Below are 24,288 nucleotides of genomic sequence, written 5' to 3'. Positions count from 1 at the left end.
ATATCAATTTGACGTCAAAAGATATCAAGACACACAAAGGGATAAGAAAGGAGATGGTATTTGGTGTCACGATGACGTATGTAACGTTCATTAAAAAAATAATGATGTATGTAACTGCACCTATGTGAGTGCGATTACACGTGTCACCATGACATAAAATAAAAATTCGTCATAAAGACAAAATATAAAAGAAGCAAGCCAAATTTTTGTTTTTTAGAAGGAATTCATCGCATCTAAGGCCAAAGGCCAAATATGAAATAACAAAATTATATAGGAAATTAGTAAAATTTTAGTGTCCATTGGTATAGCTTAATTTATTGGTCTATTTAAATTTTAAAAAAATTAGAAAAAAGCAAGTACTTAAAAAGCTATACATAAGCAGGCTTAAAAAATATGTCACCTTATAACTTAAACAAACGCACTCTTAAAATGATCATTTGAAGAATCAAAATCCATTAACTCAACAATCATGCTCCACTTTATGTTACATAGCAGAGAATAAATCAATCAATGTCTTCTTATTTAACTCTCTAACATTCTCTCAAAAAAATAAATAAATAAAAATTAAATTAAATCTTGAACATTGGTGTTACCTTGTTGTTAAAGGTGAAAAGACCTGTTTAGACCCTGAAATAGATTATGCAACAGATGTATTTGTTAATTACCAGTTAAACCAATATGTGATAACAATGTCAATGATTTAAACAAAAGAAACAATAGATGAACTCACTTTTACAACCCACTACATGGTAAAAAAAATCGATGGAGAACATCTCCAAAGAAAGAAAACCACTATAGGGTAACATACTACAACTAAGGGAACCCACTATATCAGAATGAGTTACAATCTAGAATGACCCCTGTTGCTTAGATTCTACGACTCAGTAGATGAACTCACTTTTGCAACCCACACTAGCTTCAAAACTCCAAACTTGTCACATGGACTCCTTCGCAAACAACCATTCTATGTTAACTACCAAAATCTATGACCGATTCCAAAGCACCTCCTTGAAGGTTTAATTTGATAGCAGTGAACTCTCTAGGATATATGACTAAATTTATGATTTCATAATGTTGATCACACACATAAATGTAAACTAACGCGATAACATATTTTGCACTCACAGGATCACAAAACAGAGGATTTGATTTTCATTTTTGTAATACTAGTTACTACCTCTAATAGCAACCTCTAGGAAGTTGAGTAATTAAGTCCTTGAAAATGCAAGTTTTATCAAGGTTGAGAAAACAAGCACATCAATTAAATCTCCAAGCTCCCTTATTTGAATCTTGAAGTAGCAAAGCCATCCCTATCCATTGAAACCTATGGCATTGGATTCATATCGGAACCACTTTTCAGCATCATTGACCAATAATATACTGATATATTAAATAGTTAACAGTCCTTGTCTTTCTTAATCTCCTCTGAAAATTTCTCCAAATCCCATATACTCCATAAAATTTATTCGTATTTTATTATTATGCCCAATATATTTTGTAATATTCTACTATATTTTTGTATTATTCTTGAGGGAGATTCCAAGGTGATCATTTCAGCTTTAAAGAGCGAAGACCAGTCCTTCTTTTGGTCATCTCATTGCAGAGGTCGAAGCTCATGCAGAATCTTTTCATAGTTATAGTTTTTCTCATACCCGTAGATAAGAGAATTTTGCAGTTCATAACCTTGCTAGACATGTTAGCAGTTTATCAGTATGGTTGAAAGATGTTCCTTCACAACCCAATAATATTTTGTTAACCAATTATAGCTGATTTATTTTAACGAAAGTTCAAGTTTTTCTTCTTAAAAAAAAACTAGAGACGGTTAAACTTTCATAAATATTTAACGTAGTCAGCCATCTTTATATGACTCACCAATATGATGACAAAGTTGTTTTTGAGTGACACTACTCTTCTCACTGTAATCCTCTATCTCTCTCTCCCCCGAGTCATTTTTTTTTTCTTTATTTTTGTTTTTCCAATTAGTCTTTATGGAAAGTCGGCGACGTAACGCCATTGTTAAGTGCGTTAAGGGAGAAGATACGCGGCATGATCAGTTGCTCTCTGCCCTGCTTTGTGGCATCAAGTGGAGTATAGCTGTCTTACACTCTTAAGACGATTTTGATTCTCATTCGAATATTCAAATTTATTTTTAGACAAGATTTGGCCACAAACTTCAATATCTTTTTATTCAATGTGAATTTTAACAAATTCATTATTTGGTGAATTACATTTACTTCTTACATCATTTATGTTTGCAAAATTTGTAGAAAATCAAAGATTAATAGTTATTTCATCAATCAAATATTTAAATTTTATGTTTTTGTAGTTTAAAATTATGCATAAAAAATAGTTCATGCGCGTGCTCATATGCTCTTCTATTTTTTTTGGTAAAAGCTAATAATTTGTAACAATTATAATTTCATGAGATTACTACATTTTCCAATAAAAATAAATAAATAAATAAAACTTAGGGGTATGATGAGTATTATGCATTTGTGGGTGAAATAATTTTTTTATCACACCTCCTAAATTTTTTTTTTTTTTTTTTGGTGATTGAAAAAATTAGTAATCCCATATTATAATTGTTGCAAATTATTAACCTTTAATCAAAAAATTAGAAAAACCTCTGAGTACACACGTGAGCACTTGCTTAGAGGCTAGTAATCATTATTCATCAAGGGTGAGCATATTTATTTTGATGTAAAGACTATTGAATCACAAAATAAAACGTACAAAAAAAATTATATGAATCTTTGATATTCAATTGTATAAGTTCTTTACATAATAAGTGAAGGACTTGCTACGTGCATTACTACTAAAGCACCTGTATCCACTTTTTAACCACCCAATTAACCAAAAAGAAGAAAAAGAAGAAGATGTGTGCTTGACGGTCTTTTATAATGTATAGGGGTAAAACCCAAACCACCCTTCTTAATCTATAGAATCAACCTGCAAATAAGTTAAAGATTGAGTTACCAATGGTACTATTTTGGTTGGTGGAAAAAAATCCTCAACAATTAACTAATAATAAATATTTTAAATTTCCTTTAATTTTCCATGATTCTCATTCTACAAAAAATAAATAAATAAATAAAGGAGTATTATAGCGCAATAAAAAAAAATATAAAAAAAATTATTTTGTGAAGGTTTGAACGAAAAAGGGAGGGTGGGGGGAATAGGAAAAACATGTAAAAGGGATTCTAGTCCTATAAACTATGAGTAAATCTATAAATGTACCATTCTAACTCTTGAATCCTCGTGTTGGCTCCTTGTTTGATTTTTTTTTTTTTTTTTAAGAACTGCAGAATACTTTTATTAAATTGAATCAATTTTTTAAATTGACCTAGAATTTTCACTTTTAAAAAATCCATTATTATCTATATTTTTTTAGTAACCAAACAGAGATATTAATAAATAAATAAAATTTCCAGTAAAAAACAACCCAAGAATTAAAACCTTTTGAAAACAAATTTGAACCTTTTTCACTCAAAATAAATAAGCAAATTACCAATCCATTAAGCTACAAACTTTGAAAACACAAATTCACATAAATTTCAATTAATTGAAAACTTACCTCTTTCGCTTATTGTACTATTTATTATCAAACTTGGGTTGCTTCAAAGGTTTTGCATTTCCATCTACAAAAGAAAAGAAAAAGAAAAACTTTTTTTTACACCGAGTAATCGAGATCAAAGGGAAAACTACCAATTTAAATTGAATTCAATTGATGATAAATGAAATGAAAAATCAAATCCAAGAGAGTTAAATAAACAAACCAAAAAACCAAATAAGTATAGAAAATAGAAAAACTGATACTTGAATCTCGCTTGTGTTACACATTTTTTTTTATTAAAAAAAATGTTTTTGAAATAGTGGTAACTACCATGTGTGTGATATGGATGAGAAATCAAGAGAGAAATGAGGATGAGAAAGTGATGGGAAATGGGAGAAGTGAATGCACCGTTAGGAGTAGTGTTAATTCAAGTTCTTTAACATTATAAAAGTTTAGTGTAAGGGTAGCTTTTAAATTAGTAGAATTTCTTAGTAATGATATTTTGAAAACCAAGGGAGTCTAATCCAACGGGAGTTTTTTTTTTGGTTGTGTATGTGTTTTGCCGTGTTGAATGGAATTATGGAAGATATGTGGAACCGTGGGATTTAATGTGAACTTTTGGATAACAGTAAAAAAAAAAAAAAAAAAAAAAAAAAAAAAAAAACTTAATGAAAAGAGGGGAAAAAACTTCTTCTTTTTTAAGGTAAACTTATCTAATTGCAAAAAAAAAAAAAAAAAAAAAAAAAAAAAAAAAAAGAAGATAATTGTGTAAATTTATCTCTTAAAAAAATTTAAAATTGTTGACAGTATACATCTAAAGTTGAGTTTGAAAACCAACAGGAAAATGGTCCTAATTTGTAGGCAATATTGTAGGTGAGAGTTAGAGATGTGTTTTCACTAAATTATCTTCTTTTTTTTGTCTCTACTTAAACTTAGGATGTAAGGGTATTTTTGAATTACCAAAAAATTCAGTTCAGGAGAAGCCCCTTAAATAGTAGTATAGATAAAGAATATAAAATTCAACAATTAGGTTATGTTTGGTAACAGTTTTTGTTTTTATTTTTAAAAACTTGTTTTTGGAATATAAAGAAAAAACAATTTTCTTGTATTTTTGAAATCAAAAATATGTTTGATTAGTTGAAATTAAAAATAAAAATAAAAAATTGAAGAAAAAAAATACTAAAATATGTTGTTATTAGTGTGGGGGCCCATGGACCTAGGAAGGATATAATGAGCTGTAGTTATCACTATGGAGGCATTATGAGCTCGAAGAGAGAATCTACCCGAGGATAGGATGGGAAGAGACAAAAGACTTCTGGGAAGTCCGGATGAGGAGGATGGGATATAAAGAGAGAATCATGGAAGGTGAAGGAAGTATCCAGTGACAGTCCACCTCCTGCCTCCGCATTAAATGTCTGCAACAACTTTATCATCTGCATTGATGAGGAAGTGACCTAAACAATGGAATTCATAGCTAAGCAGATCTTTCTACTACCTTCAAAAAAAAGTTTAAGGAGACAAATGTCAGAGGGAGAGTCTAGGTAGGTGGAGATGAAGGGTCAGGATACAATGGACTGAGAAATATATAAGGGAAGGGAGCTTCCAAATAAAAAGGGGGATTTGGAGAAGAAGAACACTGAGAGAAAGAAAGTGAATAGTGTACCATTCTGTGTAAGAATTGCCTCATCGAGCTAGCTTGTAATAAGCCTCACATATAGATATAAACTTTGATCTTCAGTCACTCTGGTCCTATTATTGTCCTCAAGCTAAGCCCCATCTCCTTTGTTTTTAACTCACTCTCTTGAAAATATCTATTGATTTGAGCCTAATTGGGCTGCACCAATTTCATTGTTCTAGGTGGGTTTGGACAGCTTGATTTTTGTGTCCTTACAATTAGGATTTGAACTCTAATGCTAACTCATTAAATGAGACAGATTCATTAAATCAAATGCGTGTTTTCTTTGACTTTTGAAAATTAGAAATTGAAAACAGCATTTTACATGTTTTCAGTTTTCTTCACAAATTGAGTTTTGTGAACAGTTTTTGTTTTCTGTTTATTTTGAGTTACCAAATAAGATTTTTAGTTTCAAAAATAGAAAATTGTTTTTAAAAATAGAAAAAAGTGGAAAAAATAGTTATCAAATATACCCTTAGATTTTCAAAATATGTAGTCATGTTTTTTTTTAGTAGAGGTTGTAGTCTTATACTACAATTAATTTGAAGTCAAACTTTTTCCTTTACTTTTTTATTATGGCAAGGGTGAAATCTATTTATTTATTTATTTTTAAGATAAGTAAATGGTAAAGAAGGGGAGGTGGTGTTTAAACCACACAGGTGTGGAAACATTTGCTACCATTGTAATTTATGTAAATATAAAATTTTATTACAAGTGCTGGTTTGTGTAATAAGATTTTATATTTTAATTATAGACCTTGTTGGCTTGTAATGTAATGAGATATTGCTTTTTTTTTTTTTTTTTAGAATTAATGAGATATTACTTTCTTTTTCTTTTCTTTTTTATATAAGATAGAAATTTTACTCTAATCTAATCTAAGTGCATATGTGTGTGAAGCTCCCTCCTAGAGACTTGAACTCTGACCCTTACTCCTCACCCACAAGCATTTATACTTGTGGAGTAATCATCACACCAAGGAAGTGCAATATTACTTAGATGGTAATACTTACTTCTTTTTTTATAACAATAGACCTATTGTTATGTAATGAGATAATATAAAAACATTCTTATAAAAACCTATATATATATATATAAATAACAATACTACCGTCAAAATAATTTTCATAACTGCTTAATTGGCAAGTTATTATTTATTTTTATATGGGCTCACCATTGACACCGCTTTATTATCTACTACTAATAACTTGCCACCTCAGAAAAATGTGAATTTTATTGTCTCTAGATTTATTAATATTATAAATCTTCTTGTTAGATCATTTGATGATGAAGTTAGAACTTAAGAATTTGTATTATTTAGTTTGATTATTTTAAATTGATAGTTTTATGTTGCATAAAACTATATGTATTAAATATGTATTCGTGCAAGAATTGACAATGGCACACAAGAATTAAATATGTATTAATTTTATTTTAAATTGATAATTTAGCATTTACCCTAAAATGGCACACAAGAATTGACCATTACCAAAATATTTCATTACAATGAGCAAATTAGTACGGGCATCGAAATGAAATTGACAACATTGGATAAGAGCTTTTAAAATTGTAAATCACCCATATATTTGACCAACGGAAAGTCTACATTTTTTCTTTTTCGACCTAATATGCCAACCCATAAATACACATTCTTTTCTTTCTTTCTTTTCAAAAAATTAATAGTCAAAACAATGGAAAATGAGAATTATGAACCCTAAAACATTCACATTTAAAAACATTTGGAAGTGTCAATTATACTATGTCAATTCAATTACAAGGCTTTTAACTACATGCATGATCTTACATATTTAGCAAGAGCCCACATAATTTAATAAGAGCTTCTAAAATTAGAATCCCATATCTAGCCCACCCACCCAACAGGATATGCCAGCCCATACATTCACAGACACATAACCCAGAGGGTTTTCTTTTCTTTTTCTTTTTTGGCGGACTAAGAAGGTGAAGGTTTTGGAAGAAACAATGGATGTTCCAAGCTCATGGGACACCCTTGTTCTTAAATTTTATTTAGTTGCCAAAAAATGCAGTTGACCTGAGAAATTTATGAACTCCTAAAAGCATTCATATCAAAAAATACTACTCTATCCTATTTTACCATCCCAAAAAGTTACTTTATCAACTATACCATACCATTTTACAATACTTCCAACATCCCAAAATTCTTTTTTTTTTTCCCATTTTATTTAAATATTCTTTTTTATTCTTTTTTTTACTGTTTTTCTTTTTCTCTTCCTTTTCCTCTTTCTCCCTCAACCTCTAGCACCGGTTTAACACACAGAGTCACACACACACCAACAACCACCACATCCACAACAAACAAAATGACCACCGATCTCAATGCTACCATAAGCAACCCACAAACTCACTGATCGCAACTCAAAAAAAACCCATTCACCGCCAAAAACACCAACAATTGCTATGACAGACGAACCCAAAATCCAACCCACCGTGACCACCGCACACAACCCAAACACCCATATATACCGCCGACCCAAAACACCCAACTTGCAGACCCACCATCATGAACCCACAACTGACTAACCAACAGCCAAACTTAACCACCGCCGCCACCACCAAACCCAAAACCAAACTAAAACTAAAGCAACGCCACTAGAGCCACCATCGGAGCTACCAACAATCAACCCAACTGATCCAACCACTGATCAACAGATCAACCGATCCAAGCCCACCATCAACCGATCCCAACCCACCAATCCAAACCTAGCCCACCGATCTAACCTCAAAATCCAAAACCCAACATCGGTGCCAGCTTTGAACGAGAGAAATGTGAGAGAGGGAGTGAGGAGGAAGGAGCTGTGACTTGTGAGAGACAGAGAGAGGAAGTGAGAGTCAAAATGAGAGAGGACAGTTGAGAGAATAAAATGTTGTTTTTGGTTTTACAATTGTGCTACAGTGCAATTCTAAAGGTAGAATTGCACTGTAGCACTATTGCAAAAAAATTTGCAATGGTTGAATTTTAGAAGCCCGAATGCAACTTGCTTTTTGTGTGAAAATGGTAAAGTTTCCTTACGTATGCCATTTAGCATACCTAGTGCGAATGCTCTAATAGGCCCTCCCAACTCCCAAGAGAGAAGAAATTGTAAAGGAAGCATATAAAACTATTACAAATAAGAGATTAAGTTGATTCTCAAAATAAATAAATAAATTAATTAATTAATTAAAATAAGAGATTAAGCAACATACAAGATACAACCACCTAACACAAACAATCAAACACCTTGAACTGATCACGAGCCCATGTGAAACACTATGAGAACAGATGAATAACTTGTTGAAGACCAACAATATGCATAGGATTCTAGTATGAAATGATAAAATCATCTCTGAAATTAAGTCCAAAAATAAAATCAGTCATAGTTTGACCTCATGTATCCAACTCTAGTTACAGGGGAATTAATAAAATGAAGATAAAATCCAAACTAAAATATTAAAATCTACCAAAATTGATAGGTCCAACTATAGGTGAAATAAAAATTTTAAATTAAAAAAAAAAAAAAAAAAAAAAAAGTAATTCTTATTGCCAGCACCATTCTCAATGCCAGATAATGTGATATTTATAATTCCAGTGTATTTATAATTCACATTATGATATAAATGTATCAATTGCTAAAGGTATAGGCAAACCCTTTTATGACTAAAGCAGCATTTTTTTTTATTTTTTAAACAAACAGCTGCATCTTTTGTCTTTCTTGAAAACAGGCAGTTCATGAATGAGAAAGACTGCTTTAGGAGAAAGAGGTATTTAAGTAATCATCCACCCAATTATGGAATTGTTGATCCATAAGCAAAGAAATAATAATTTCAGGGCTTAGAGAATGATTGGTCGTCCCTCTCATTTTAACAGGGCCGTCGTTTTACAAATGGGGCACAGATTCTTCAGCATTAGCCACTGTTTGATGCAGTTGGTGTGAAAATCATGCCCACAATCTAGTGCCCCGAGATTATCCCCATCAGCATACTCCTCCTGCAGGCGATGGTAACATTTCAAGAAAAGGAAAACAAAGTTGAAACTTAAAAGTAGTTGAGTGGAGCAACTGAAAGCAGAAATCTATTAGTTATAAGAAAAAGAAAAGGCTTGGAGGAAAAGAAAGAAAGTCTAGTTATTCTCTTCTCCTTTTTTTTTTTTCTCCTCTCACTGCCATATATAGACGGACGGATCTCATACCTGACATATACAACATGGTTCTAAGTCACGCAGGGATTCTGTTGCAGTAGCATATTTTCGCTGTTTCATTAACTCAAAAATGGTATCCTCGCTCAGTCCGGTGCTCACATCTCCAATGCGTTCTCCCAAAGCCAACAATTCCTGATATCCCAATCATTTGTATCAAGGGAACACTTACTAGTAAAATTTCCAATTGGAAAAATCATTTGTCCTTTCTTACCTCATAAGACATGTTATCGACGTCAAGCCGCATATCTCTATGCCTGTCATGCATATCAGCCATTCCATGATATACAAAGGGATCAAAAAGCATATAGTCCTAGCATATCACCCAAAGGAAGTTCAAATGTTAGACAAAGCCATCATCAGTGTTGAATGATAAGTTCCTAGTAGCAATTTTCTGGATCACCAGAGCATCTTAGTGAACCCTAATTAGAAGCTTGCCTAACAGAGCCATCATGTAAAGGTCTGTACTTTCTCACAGTTGCAACTATGCTGATTTATGAATAGGAAAATCTTTTAGAATGTGTAAGAAAGATGTACAAGCCAGACGGTAACCTATGTTTCCCTTCAAGCTCACAAACTATTTAATCCAAACCCTAGGAGTTAAATCAAACATAAGGATAAAAACGAATATTTAAGTATCTAGGAGGATGGGGACAGGAGATGAACAAAGCTGTTATCCAATAAAAACTAAATTCACTTAAAGGGTGATACCCAAAAAGTTGACCATGACCCATCAACAAAAAAAAATTTATAATTAAAAAAAGAAAAAAAGAAGAGATCATCCACACACCAATATTATACTTGTAATTTGTTCGTGTGCCATCAGTTGCACAGTATATCATGTATAATAGATTATTCATGTTTAAGCTAGCACCATCATGATTCAAGATGATAAGGATACATGGGAGTAGTTAAAACTAGGTGCTCAATAATTTTTACAATATGGTGTAAAGATAAATGTAAGGTGTTTCAAATTCAGCAGGAAGTTATTTTAACCATTTTTATCCACTGCAAAGTACATGTATCAGTATAGTGTTAATTGTTAGCAGCTAGCTGCTAGGCATTATGCATGATTCCATCACATCAACAAAGCATCTCCGCTTTCTCTCCTGGCTGCTAATATTAAAATAAAAGGAATCTAATAATAAAAGAATCACATTAAATGACTGAAGCATTTGAAATGCACAAAAACACAACAATAGAACCATCAATCAGTTTTTGAATACCACAATAAGAAAAGAAAGATAAATGTAACTGAATCAACTTGAGCCAGAGTAGGTTGTTAATGCAGTCAACAGATCAAAATAAGTTCTAAGATACCAACTTCAAACAAAAACAGTAATTTAACATTTAACATAAATGATAATAACAGTAAACATAAATGATTATAAAAGTAAACATCGAACCTCAGCTCGTATGTTCTCACCCCTGCGCATGGCACTCAAGACTTGACGAATCTGGTACATAGAGATGGACAAAAATTGTTAGTTCCAGTGGGAATGCATCTGCAAAATCAATTAGCCAGTCAATGAGTTGTTTTAACAACCAACATAATATTACATGTCAGACAAAAACCATGATGAGTGAGAATACAAGTAGCAAGGAGTTTTTTGTGCATAATTGGACATTCAAGTGAGTATCCTTTGGGCTAAGTGGCACTTCCACCTCAAATAAAAATGGGATAATGGTTGATGTCAAGAGTTGCATCCTGTGGGGTGTGGGTGAGAATTTTACGCTAAAAAATTTTGAACTGGACATTCAACACAGTTAAAACTTTTCCATTTTCCCCATTTCCCAAATATAGGTACATAGTGATAAAAGACAAGTACTTTGTGATTATTAAACCCTAGCTCAACATTTAATTCATTGAGATAATTAACCCTCCATAGATCACATGTTCTGCTGCAAAGAACACCATAAAGCTATTATCCACGTTATGTAATATTACAACTTTTTTTTTTCTTTTTTGATAGGTAAGAATAATTTTATTGAAATGAGACTACTTCATGAAAAACACACAAAGTAGCCTAAAGAATTACAAATAGAAAAAAATATCTACATAGACTACATATGAATCGACTCTATGAAAGATTGAACAGAGTTACTATCTATGTGACCCATTACAAAAGATCACTCATAAAGAGAACTAATGAAGGATTCTAGCAATTGAGTTGACATGCACTCCACATCTTCAAAAGTAATATTACAACTTCCATGCGTATGTATCTGTATGTGTACTATAAATGAAACAAATCTCAGGCATAATTACTTCCGTTGGTCAGTAAATACATGGTATGTACTATATTGTACATATAGATTCCTTGCTAACATGAAATTATCCAGTTCCAACTCATACTTTCAGTAAAATATCCTAGAGAGAAAAAAAGGGAGGGAAATAAAACAAAAAACAAAAACAAAGAGTAACACAGATTTTTATTTTTAACTTAAGTACACTTTTGGCTATTAAAGTTTAGGATTGTTTCATTTTAGCCCTTTACATTTTAATATTTTCATTTTGGCCCTTCATAGTTGATTATGTTCTCATATTGGCCCTGCCGTCCATTTTCCTTAGTAGTGTGACTGTAAATACAATGAAATTCCTACATTCCATAGGATTTTAGAGCTACTATTTCATGAAATAGTTAAACATGAAGGGCTTTAAATATCACATTACTAAGGAAAATGAACAACAAGGCCAATATGAAAACATAATCATACACGAAGGGCCTAAATGAAAATAAACCCAAACTTTATGGGGCAAAAGTGTACTTTAGTCCTTTTTCTTTTAATTGGTGAGTTTATACATGCACTCAAAGGGTTGTGAATCCAGGCTTTTACCCTCCACCTTTTCCCCCGCCCGCCCGCGGGGGGGGGGGGGGGGGGGGGGGGGTGTGGGGGTGGTGGAGGTGCCAATTGAGTTTGAGCTCATTGGTGAGTTACACACAGAAAGTAACTATAATGAGCAGGCATATCCATCTATGTATATGTACATAATATATTATTAGGACAAATATAGAGTTACTTCAACTCGGAGATTACATGAATCAAACTCATAAACATGTACCCACTTCCACTCCCATGTGACAGAAATCTTAGACCCATGAGCTAAAGTTGATATAGATTTGAGAAGTAATTCACAATTAGTTATGTAAAAGAACCTATAGTTCATATGGTTTTCAAAATCATACCTCATTCATGGAAAAACAGAATAAAATTGAAGATTGCATAACAGAAAGTTACAGACATCACAATAGTAGTCACCACATGTTACCCAGAAATGCATGATTGGATTTTGTTTTAATGATAATTACACGGATGCATGAATTTTGAATCCACGACCTCACAACCCACCTTACTCTAATTTGGGAAGGATTGCTATTTGAGTTAATGCTCATTGGCTGCTAAATCCATGATTGGAATAATCAAGATCATACCAAATAACTAACGATATCATCAAGATCCATCCTTACCCCCTGAGATCTATGAACGTGACAAGCTTCAAGAAAGCACATCAAGGTGCGGTGGAGCTAATGGGTCACTGATCTAACAGTAAGGATGGTCGACAAGGTGTGATGGGGTTGATGGGCCATCAATCTAATAGTGAGAAAGAAAATCTATGGCCAACGGCACAATGCAGTGTGGGAAAGAGAACTGAAAGGGGCTGTTCAAGAGTGAGAATTAGCCACAAATGGTTGCATGATGATTTAGCTAAAAAAATTGAGGTAACTTTGGTTGAAAGAAGGTAATAAGAAAACGTTTTTTTCCCCATCATATAGGTAAACTCTCATAGGAGGAATAACTATCAACAATCTAGATTAATGTGCTCACATCAAATAAAAAGGAAAATAGAGATAATTGTGCAATTCTATAGTAACCTAAATCGTGATGGGATGCAATTCTCTACCATTAATGTTGTGAATGTAGAACATCTAGAGAGAGTTAGAGACTGAGGAGGGAGAAGTCCTATACGTGCTGAAAAGCATGGATGGGTTGAAAGCAATAGGACCAGATGGTTTCACGATTGCATTAATAATAATAATAGTCATACTTTTGAGGATTTGGAGCAAACAGGGGACCAGCAATTAGCATTGTAGGGACTTTGTTTGCTTGGTCTTGTGCTTGGGGATTCACTTCTAGGGATTCCATTCCGTCATTTTTAGATTCTCTTTCTTCTTGTACATAATTCCCTTTGTGTAGTTTTTTTCTTTTTCTGTACATACGTTTTTTGGCTGCTTCATTCTTGTATGAAGTTTTTGTTAATAAAATTGTCTTACCTATAAAAATAAAAATAAGTGATGAGAGAATATATTGTGAAGGTATCCCACACCTTCTGAGACAGTAACATCTAAGAAAAATATTCCACAGTTTATGAGACAGTTATCTTTGAGAAAAGTTTAAATGTCTCATTACCAAAAAAGCAGAGGCTGTGGATGTAAAAGATTTTGGACCTATTAGCCTCATGGGTAGTATTTATAAAATTTAGGCTAAAGTATTGTTGAACAAATTGAACAATGTTTTGGGGGAATTAGTATTTTACACTCAAAATGCTTTCATTCATGGAAGAGAAATCTTGGATTTGTTTCTTTTAGCAAATGAGTTATCAGATAGTACATTGAAAGCTGGTATTTGTTCTGCAAACTAACTAGATTTGGAGAAAGATTATGTCCATGTTAATGGGGAATTCCTACTATATCTGTTGAATAGGTTTTGTTTTTGGGAGAAGTTGTGTAACTGGATATCATCTTGCATTTTCATTTTATGATTTCTAGTTTTGGTGAATGGAAAAAGGGGTTTTTTTGACAGTTCAAAGGCTTAAGAGAGGGAGATCCACTTACTCTATTTCTCTTTGTTATTGTTATGGAAGCACTAAGAAGACTACTATCAAAGGGGTACTTAGCTGGTTTTTATATTACCAAAGCCAGTGGCAAATCATTGGAGATTTCTCACTCTTTGCAGACGGCACACTCATTTTCTATGGAGCGGATTAACTTCTATATTTAAGGTGTGTTGGGGCTAAAGATTATGTAAATCTGAAATTGTAACGGTTGGTAAAATTAGAGATATGGAGGAGTTGGTTGCAATTATATTTGGGATAACCTCAAGGAGCACTTTTTAAATCAACTCCACATGTGTCAATTGTTGTATATTTTGTTCATAGTTGATCCCAAGCCTGGAACAAAGATGGTTGCAGTAGGCTAACAGCCAGTGTAATAAATCGTCACTTTATTATGATGGAGCCACTACAGATCAGGAAAATACATGTGACCGACCCTGACTCATTTATAAAGAATCCACAGCCAACCCCCAAAATTTTGAGACTAAGTTTGGTGATTGTTTGAAAAAAGATATAAAAGCGATAGGCAGGATGGAAGAAATTTCATTTGTCTAAGGAAGCCTTACAGTAAGAGTATGTTGTCTAGTCTCCAACTTAAAAATTAAGTTGGAGACTAAACAACACACTCTTATTCCATTGTCTATCCTTGATTCCCTTGCTTCTTGTCAACCAATAAAAAGGAAAAACTATGACATGATTTTTGCGGGCAAGTAGGGAGAGGAGTTTGATTAAATTCCATCTTGTGAATTGGAATGTGATTTGTAATCCAATTTCATTAGGTGGTGGTTTGGGGGTTAGGAAGCTATTGGTTTTCAACAACCATTACTTGGGAAATGATTATGAAGATATATGGAGGAGAGAAACAGTCAATGAAGAAAAGTTATAGATTTAAATATGGGGGGACTTGGGGTGAATGGTGTTCTGATATTGCTAGGGTTCCATATGGAGTGAGTTTACGCCAATATCATAAGTGGATGGACCAACTAATGTAGGAAAAATTGGGAAATCCATCTACATATGCTTGTGATCGGTATAGAGTTAGGAGAATTTGTGGACTTTGGGTTTAAAACCCTTTCAAAGAAGGGATCAAAAGAACACTAAGGCCCCGTGCCTCAATATAAAACACTCACAAATATATATATATATATATATATAGGACTCTTTCTTATACTTATAGTATTTGGACTCTTGGTTTGACTAGTAAACTAAAACCAGAAAAAAGATTAAATTGGACTCAAAGAAAATTAAACCTATGATGCATAGGATCTCCAAGAAAGTTCTAGGCTCAACTAAACTATTTTAGATGTTAATTCTTTTTTCTTTATTTTCTTTTTTTGGGTTTCACTCTTGTAAACATCTCGTGTATTAGGATAGCACCTCTTTTTGGGTTTATTTATATAATGAAATTCATTATTAGCTAGGAAAAAAAAAAGGGGCTACAAGATCACTATTCAACAGACTTTGTAATTCCTATTTAGCTAGTTACTAGTTTGAGATGAATCTCAAATGTCTTAATGCAAAAAGATTATTAAAGGTCAAGTGTAAGATGAGGAGAAGGAGAACTATGACAACCAAAATAAAAGAGAAGTTAAGAGTCTATTTGGTTGGAGAGGTGGAAAAGTAGGAGGATAGAAAAGTGGGAGGATAGAAGAGATTTAGTTTTCTCTCATTTGTGTTTGGTTGGAATGGAAAAGTGGAAAGATGGAAACCTCATTTGTTAGGTTGAGAAGAAAATGAGAGAATGGAAAATAAATTTAGTGTAAATTTACAATTATATCCCTGTTAATAAAACAAAAAGTAATATAATATTTTTATTAAAAAAAATTTATATGGATACTTCACTTTATAATCGTAAAAAATGTCAATAAACTGTGATGACAGAGTAAAATACATTGCAAAGAAGATTAAGTAGAAGATAAGAATAGTGGCTGATGTTTCTCAACAAAAAAATATTAAAAAAACAAAAAAAAAAAGTAGTGATTGGCTTAAATTAAACCACAACCACATAATAAAACCAAAATATATCTTCAATTAATATATATCCAGACGCATCAAAATCTAGATTCAATGACTAGCATTCTTTTGTTCTTAGCTAGAAACTGGTGATCCTCAAAAAAAAAAAGCTAGAAACTGGCGGAGAACGAAAGACAAAGAAAGAAGAACGAAAAAAAAGAAAAGAAAAAGAAGCAAAGGCGATGAAAGAAAAAAGCTCAGGCAAAGAATGAATGAAGAAGAAGAAGAAGATTCAGTTCTGATGAGAGAAAAAATAAGCATACGAAGCAGGCGTTGGTAAGTAAGGACGAAAGGGTAATTTTTGGTTCATTCTCAGTTTTCTTCCCTATTTTCTTTCAGATTAGGAGGGATCTTGTTTGGGAGGGCCCAGAAGGAAAATACCTGGGCCCCACCAAATTATTTTCCTCTCTTCCTTCAAACCAAACACCCACTAAAATATTCTCTCCACTTTTCTCTCTTTTTTTTTTTTTTTCCATCCTCCCTATTTCACCTCCAACCATACATACCCTAAGAGTCAAGTGATTTAGATTGAGTAAAATGTAAACAATGAAATGAGTAAGCAGCGTATCAAACTACAAAATTACAGCATCACTAATAAGAATAACTCTGCACCGCTGCAATACCACTACCACTATTGCACATTCAATTGAGTAAACGCCATAGCCAGAACACAGCCTCTAAATAACAAAGACATAGAAAGAGTAAACTTGAAAAGGAGAAAGTATTATCAGAATACCAACCTCAGTTACCAGTCGGCGTCTCCCTTCAATGTCAACAGCTAAAGCCCGCAAAGAATGAGGACTACCAAGAACATCATCACCTGGTCTCTCCAAGAAGAATGCTGATCTTGGATATTGTTGGTGACGGCCCTGGCTATTAGGTCCAGATGACATCAGTGTATCTTGTGAAGAAGTAGACGGGCCTGGAGGTAATGAGGTAAAATGACCACTGGGACCTCCAGATTCTGAGTCCATGGATGGAAACAAAGACCACGGAAATTCCGACAGTCTTTGCTGATTTTGTGATGGGGGAGGGTGGCGAGGAATCCAGGTAGGATTGGGCAATGTATGCATGCTTGAACTGGGACCAATCCTAGCGGTGGAAGGAGCTCCTCCAGAATTGCCCAAGTTTCCAGTAGCCAAACTCCAACTTGTTGGATCATTTACAGAATTTCTCACATCCGTTGCAGGTACAAACATAGGGTGCTCTGCACTGTGTCTTGGGATGCTTCTTAAGTTTGATTCTTCTCTTAATGCAGGCCCTCGTTCTCCAGAGTTAACAGAACTTGACAAGCTGCCCACTCTTGAATTGGAAACCCCATTCCACTGGAAAGAATGCATGTTTCCTGACAACCCAGGCATATGCATTGCATGAGACTGGCTTTGGGGACCACTTGAAGTTGTTGATACTGCTGCTGTGGGTCTCAAATCCGGAAAATCACTAAATGGAACAGGTCTAGGTGATTGATGAGAGGAAAAATTAGATCGCCTGATACTCCCTGTCGAAGATAAATTATGTGGTACAGCTTCCTGTTGATGTCTAGCAACTAACCTCCTACTGTAATTCAAGAAGCTATCTGCATCCCCTGTAACGCCTAAAGGAAATCCATCAGTAGTCGCTCCTCTTACACCAATCCCAATGCTTAGGTTCTGCTGTTCTGGAGGACTAACAACAGGAGAATTCTGTGAGGGCATATATAAACTGTCAGAAGGATTATAATGAGTAGTGCCAGTATGCCATCCAACATTCTCACCCTGCGGAAAGGAGCTAGAACTTCCACCAGTATAAGACTGCCCAGAAGTACCTTCAAGGGACTTTCTCTTGCAGGATAAACCCCAAGTCCCCAAAGAAGAACTTGAGCCACCATTATTTTCCTCCACCATATAACTGGGGCATCCTGATGAAGTCCCAACATTATCAAATGAACTACTAGCAGTAGATCTCTGATCTATTTCTAGTCCACTTGACCTGTTAAGATTCGGGCCTATACCAGATCCCATATCCTGGCCACTATTCCCACTGTTAGCCACATATGTTGCATTTAAATTCACGTTCTGAGGGATATGTGTAGAGCTGGAGCCTTGCATGAACATAGGGCCACTTCTAACCCTATTGCCACTTATGCCAATATTAACTCTCCCGGGAAAGAGGAAATTGGTTCCTTCAAATCGCCCTTCATTCAATCTTGGACCAGACCCAGAATGAATATTGAATGAAGAAGACCAACCGTGCTCAGTTTTTGTCCCATCATCATTCGCTTGGTTTTGTGGATTCATTCTAGAGCTAGGTTCACCTGTGTTCCAGCCACTAAAGCTTGGAACATCCTGTGTACTAACATTCAGACTCGTAGTCTCGGCAGAAGATACCATATAATTTGACAGCGGACTTTCTACAGGATGTAGCGTGTTATTCAAAGAAGTCTGCTGACTCATACCTGAGGTATTAGAGACAGAACCCTGCCCAATATCCACAACTTCAGAGAAGGAATCAAAGGTAATCCTTTGCCCTTGCATCAGGGCCAATTTATTCCAAGTGATAAAGACTGTATGATGTTACACAACAATCCAGCTTCTATCAAAAATGATGGTTTATGTCTCACTTCTCAGGCACACCTGAAAGCATGCAACCAGAAGAAAAAGATACAATATACATATAAACATCAAAAGTGATTTAGATCTCAAGAGAGAACAATGTCAAAATAGCTGTATAAACTCTAATATTAAACAACAGAAGTAGACAAAAAGATAATATAATGTTCTTGCAACAGGCACTTACTAGACCATATGATATTAAACTTTATAGGCTCCCATGTATGTCAACTTTGATGAATGATGTAGACTTATGACTGATTGCATCATTTCATGTCTCAACCAAAAGCCCAGAGAAGCTACACCTGAGAGTACAACAGAAATAACCATCCTTAAAGGCAAGTGAAGGGAAAAAAGGTGCAGAAAACAATGACTTTTGGATGAGATATGCAGGTTGTTATATGCTAACCCTTAATACCCTCAAGCTGATACTTAGCAGAATTAAATGGAGATAGGATGACATTGATACATGCATGATAATAATCCTCACATTCTATTTGAAGTTTTGAAATACCTTCAATGATCGAGTAAAGAGCTTACCTGTTATTTAAACTGCAAATACTGGCAGTTTTAATGGGTCAATTTAATTACACATCCCTCGTTTGATAGTCTATAAAGAAAAAAACAACATGTCAAAAACATAATCAATGGTGTCTTTGCATGAATGGTGAGCTAAATGGGTTAATTTGAGGCAAATGCCTATAAGAATTTAAAAAGTTTTAAAAACATAGAAAGGGAAGAACCATTTTTTTTTTTGATAGGTAATTAGAAAACTTATATTAAAGAGGAAAAAAAAGAAAAGAGAAGTACAAGATGTTCATGATGATGAACAACAACACAACACAACAGCAATAAAACAGCAACACAGCACAACACTACACAACACAATAGCAAGAGAGAAGTCAGGAAACTAAGCTAAGGGAAGGCATAAACTCAGAGAGGGAAGAACACTCAGTAAAACCCCAACACTGAGACCACTCCATTAGACTGCGTTGGCATAAAATCTTTAACTCCTCCAATGTTTTCTCTTTATCTTCAAAAGATCGACGATTTCGCTCCAGCCACACAATCCACATTAAGCACCCTAGAACCAAGTTCCAAATTTCCGAATTATGCTTCCCAAGCCATTGATGCCAACTAGATAACAAACCCGCCACCGAACCCGGCATAACCCAATGAATACCAAAAGCCTGAAGCATGAAAGCCCATAGGGAATGTATAATAGGACAATGAAGAAGAAGGTGGTCTACCGACTCTCCATCGGAGCAACACATACAACACCAATTAGCTAGAGGACGACCCTTAAGCATTAGGTTATCCAAAGTAAGGATCCGACCATGGGCAGCAGTCCAAAGAAAAAAAACCACGCGCTTAGGAATCTTTGGTTTCCAAACACCCTTCCAAGGAAATAAAGAATTCGAGGCACCCCGAATCTCATGGTAGTAAGATCGGGTGTCGAACTTCCCATCCCCTTTCAGCCCCCAGCAAAGAGTATCTCTCCTATCACCTCGAGGAATACGAGGATGGATAAGCTGAAAAAGAGAGTAAGAAGCAGCCAACTCCCAATCTTCAAACGCTCTATAAAACCTTAAATTCCACACTCTAACAGAACCCCCTTCTGGAGCCCACAAAACCTCAGAGATGCAAGCATCCTTGACTGCTGAACATGCATAAAGCACAGGATAGCGATCTTTTAAAGAATTCTCACCAATCCACCTATCATGCCAAAAGCGGATGCGAGTACCATCACCCACTTCATAGGACAGATGCTTAGAAAAGCTCTCCCACCCTTAATTAATGCTTCTCCAAAGACCACACCCATGAGCCCTCCTGCAGACTTTAGTGCACCACCCCCCTTGACCCTCACCGTATTTTGAGGAGATAACTCTCCTCCAAAGATGGGTAGCTTCATGACCAAATCTCCATAGCCAATTCCCTAAAAGAGCTTGATTAAAAGACACCACATTTCTTATCCCCAAACCGCCCCTCTCAACGGGAGAACACACCTTATCCCAAGCCACCAACGGAAACTTGAAACTCCCCTCAGAAGACCCCCACAGAAAATTCCTCTGAATACTTTCCAATCTAGCCGCCACAGCTTTAGGAATAGTAAAAAGAGATAAAAAATATGTAGGGAGACTTGAGAGAGTACTCTTTATAAGCATGAGTCTACCACCTTTAGATAAATAGAGCCGCTTCCATAAATAACAATCAATCACTAAGACAGCTAAAATTTGAAAGGTCTAAGATAACACCAACATTGAACAACTACAAATCTTCCACTCCCATATCTCTCAAACATCCCATGAACATAATGAAATTTGGCTGATTAGTATATTTAAGTAACTCAAGCTAGGGAGAAACACTTTTTAATCCTATTTTCTAATAGATTTAAAATACTATAGCATGTCAATTGGCATTTTGATCCAATGGTTCTTTCCTCCGCAGAATTGTTCAGGGACAAAAAACAAACAAACAAAAATAGGGGGTTAGGGGGAGGGGGTAGGGAGAGAGTCATACATACAAGAGTACCATATTGAGCACCCTTTGGCACTCCAACAGGTGCCTTAAGTATGCTGTCCATACCATTGCACTTCATTTGTTTTCCTCTAGTATGCTGTCCACACGTCTGTAAAAGCACAAAATACATACCCTACCTTAGCATGCCATATCCCATGTGACCCAACACATGTTTTACCCTAGCTCATACACTACATTCATCTAGCCATCCTTATAGATATATGATTGAATTTAAAACTATGGTATCCTCTACATGATGATTGCCATTTGCCATTATGCCAAAGTCACCAATGGTTTCTTTCCGGTGTAGGCGAAAATTGAATCCAGGTCCCTTATTCAAGGGCAAAATGTAATGACCCAAGGAAAAACGCTAGCCACATCTGCACTATACCTCAAAAGGACTAGTCACAATTGAGGCTCTTGTAGTTGTTAATAAAGCCCAGTTCAACCCAATAAATACCCGATGTGGGACTCATTACACACCCACACACATCACACAATCAATCAAATTGGGGTATCACAATAAAGGCCTCTACACATTGAAGGAAGGTCATTCTTTATAAACACATTCTCATGTACTTCCCTAGGCAATGTGGGATTCCATGAAATGCAAGACCTCTCTTTTTGGGTCACTACAATCCACCCCCCTTACGGGCACACGCATCCTCGCGTGTGGGCTCTAACGAGGACGTTAGGGATTTAAGTGGAGGAAATTATGATGCCCCAATTTGATTGATTGTGTGATATGTATAGGTGTGTGATGAGTCCCACATCGGATATTTACTGGGTTAAACTGGGCTTTATTAACAACTACAAGGAGCTTCAATTGTGACTAGTCCTTTTGAGGTATAGCGCAGATGTGGCTAGCGCTTTCCCTTGGGTTGTTACACAAAAAGACTTCACTAGCAAAGCTAACTAGAACCCACATTCTTCTATTTGTCTTTTATTAATAGTATTTGTTGTTAATTTGTTGCCAAAGGAATGTTTGGAAGACAAAGAAATTGTTTTCAAATCTACATTATTTATATAAGTGGCCTAATGTTTGATTGGCAATGTCTCCTCTCTTTTCTTTTGTAGAAAATTTGATGTGTATTTACCAAAAAAATTATAATACTAAACAGATACAATGTTCAAACTGCTAGCTTTTGGTACAAATTACATTTAGATATAATTAAAGTCATCACCAGAGGAAAAATTGCAAGGAATTTACATAATAATTGCTCCACTAGAGCTCCAGGTCATATCTCAATCAAGAACAAACCTTTAAAAAATCACTAACAAAAAACCTTTTAAAACATCAAAAATTTCTACACTAATATTATTTTTAGGAGAGAAAAAAAAAAGGACAAAAGTGAAGAAGCGAGATCATTAAGACTCAATGCATGCAAGAGTAAGTATCTGCATTCTCAGATCAAAAACTCTAACAAAGCTTTGTGAAGATCACCTAAGACGCTCAATTTCAAAATACCCAATACAAATCTTGTATTTCTTACACTTTAAATTACCCAATTCAGCATCAAATGCCTTAAACACAAATACCAACATCATAAACACAAACAAAAAATTAAAATATTATAACCCAAAAAAAAAAAAATTCAACAGGACCATGCAGGGAAGGGGTAAAAAATAGAAAAAGTTTCAAAATTTGAGAAAAAATTAAATTAAATGGGTCAATCTGATCCCCTCCATGCTCTCAAAATTGCATCAAAATCTTCTAAGAAAACCCAAAAAAAAAAAACAAAAAACAAAACAAAACAAAAACAAAAGTAGGAATAATGATAATAGAAAATAAATATAAAAAAAAAATAAAAAATAAAAAAGACAAATTTTTTTTTCTTAAGAAAAAGCACCTGAGAGAGCTGAGGAAATTGAGAGTAAAGGAGAGGATCGGTGAGCAGAAAGATCAAATTGGATTTCAGATGAAGCAACAGGAAGAAGCACTAGCTCTTGAACCAGATTCAATAACGCTTATGACTTTTCTCTCTCTCTCTCTCTCTCTGATTCCTTATTGTTCTTCTTGTTTCAGTTACTTTTTTTTTTAATTTTTTCTTTGGTTTTTGTAAAAGACTTGGAAATCTCTCAATACGACAAGAGCAACTGCACAATCGGATGAGAGGTAGAAGAGAGAGAGAGAGAGAGAGAGAGAGAGAGGGCGAGTGTGTCTGTGAATCTGATTTCTTTTAAGATTTGTGTTGTGAGGTTTGGGTTGGGTTTGGTTTTTGTCGTTTGTTTGGGTCTTTGTTTTTTTTTTTTTTCGTAAGTACTAGGCAATAGGCATAATAGCCCAAAAATATATTCGTTGTCTGAACAAGTTCCACGTAGCTCGCATGCACTTGAATCAGCCAATGATTCCTGCTGTGACCTCACGACTTTTTAACTTTTCACTCGACAACCCATTAGGATAATCAGGAAGATTATCTGGCTGTTTAACGTTAAACACCGTAAAAAAAATGTCATTATTGTATGACATTTTTTACTTGAAAGTTTTGAATTCTCATTTAGGTTTTTTTTTTTTTTTTTTTTAATCTCTCTACATTTGCAATATTTTTTTAAATTTTGATTCTTATTTTATTTGTTCCAATAGAAAAAAGAAATTGGTTTTTCTAATATATTTTTTATGTAATTGATTTGTTTTCTTCGATTTGATTGCAACCATAAAAATGAGAGAGAGGAAAAAATTCAGATCGTATGAACAAAAATTTTCATTTATAAAAACTTACCATAAATTCATAATCTACACAAAAATTTAAGTAGGAAAAGTAACTAATTTGAAATAAATAAATAAAGTTAATGATTGGTCAATGGCCAATCGATAATCGATATGTAAAGGGAGTGTGAAGAGAGAAGTTTCAATTGGGTGAGCTTTCCATAGGATGGTGTTCATTTTTTGTGGTGGTT

The 24,288-nt window shown here is 34.4% G+C and overlaps 1 protein-coding gene across 5 annotated transcripts; it reads right to left on the bottom strand.

Moving 5' to 3' along the window:
• Window positions 1-8,756: 8,756 nt before the first annotated feature.
• On the bottom strand, window positions 8,757-23,632 carry LOC115967238 (E3 ubiquitin-protein ligase MBR2-like). 5 transcript variants are annotated; one of them, XM_031086295.1, is made up of 9 exons: window positions 23,241-23,628; window positions 21,391-21,499; window positions 19,411-19,480; window positions 19,058-19,175; window positions 17,023-18,894; window positions 10,842-10,892; window positions 9,650-9,748; window positions 9,430-9,570; window positions 8,757-9,228 (listed from the first exon to the last, which is right to left on the bottom strand). In XM_031086295.1, exons 5-9 carry the CDS (start codon window positions 18,793-18,795, stop codon window positions 9,097-9,099), a joined length of 2,196 nt encoding a protein of 731 aa, XP_030942155.1. In that variant the 5' UTR covers window positions 18,796-18,894; window positions 19,058-19,175; window positions 19,411-19,480; window positions 21,391-21,499; window positions 23,241-23,628; the 3' UTR covers window positions 8,757-9,096. The 5 variants fall into 5 exon arrangements, with proteins under 5 accessions (XP_030942155.1, XP_030942154.1, XP_030942152.1 ...); XM_031086294.1 differs by having other exon boundaries at window positions 21,395-21,499; XM_031086292.1 differs by lacking the exon at window positions 21,391-21,499.
• Between the last annotated feature and the right edge of the window lie 656 nt (window positions 23,633-24,288).

This window comes from Quercus lobata, chromosome 11 (genome assembly GCF_001633185.2).
Source record: "Quercus lobata isolate SW786 chromosome 11, ValleyOak3.0 Primary Assembly, whole genome shotgun sequence".
NCBI classification, from domain to species: Eukaryota; Viridiplantae; Streptophyta; class Magnoliopsida; order Fagales; family Fagaceae; genus Quercus; species Quercus lobata.
The sequence above is the reverse complement of the archived record's forward strand: the minus strand, read 5'-3'. Positions and strand labels throughout refer to the sequence as shown.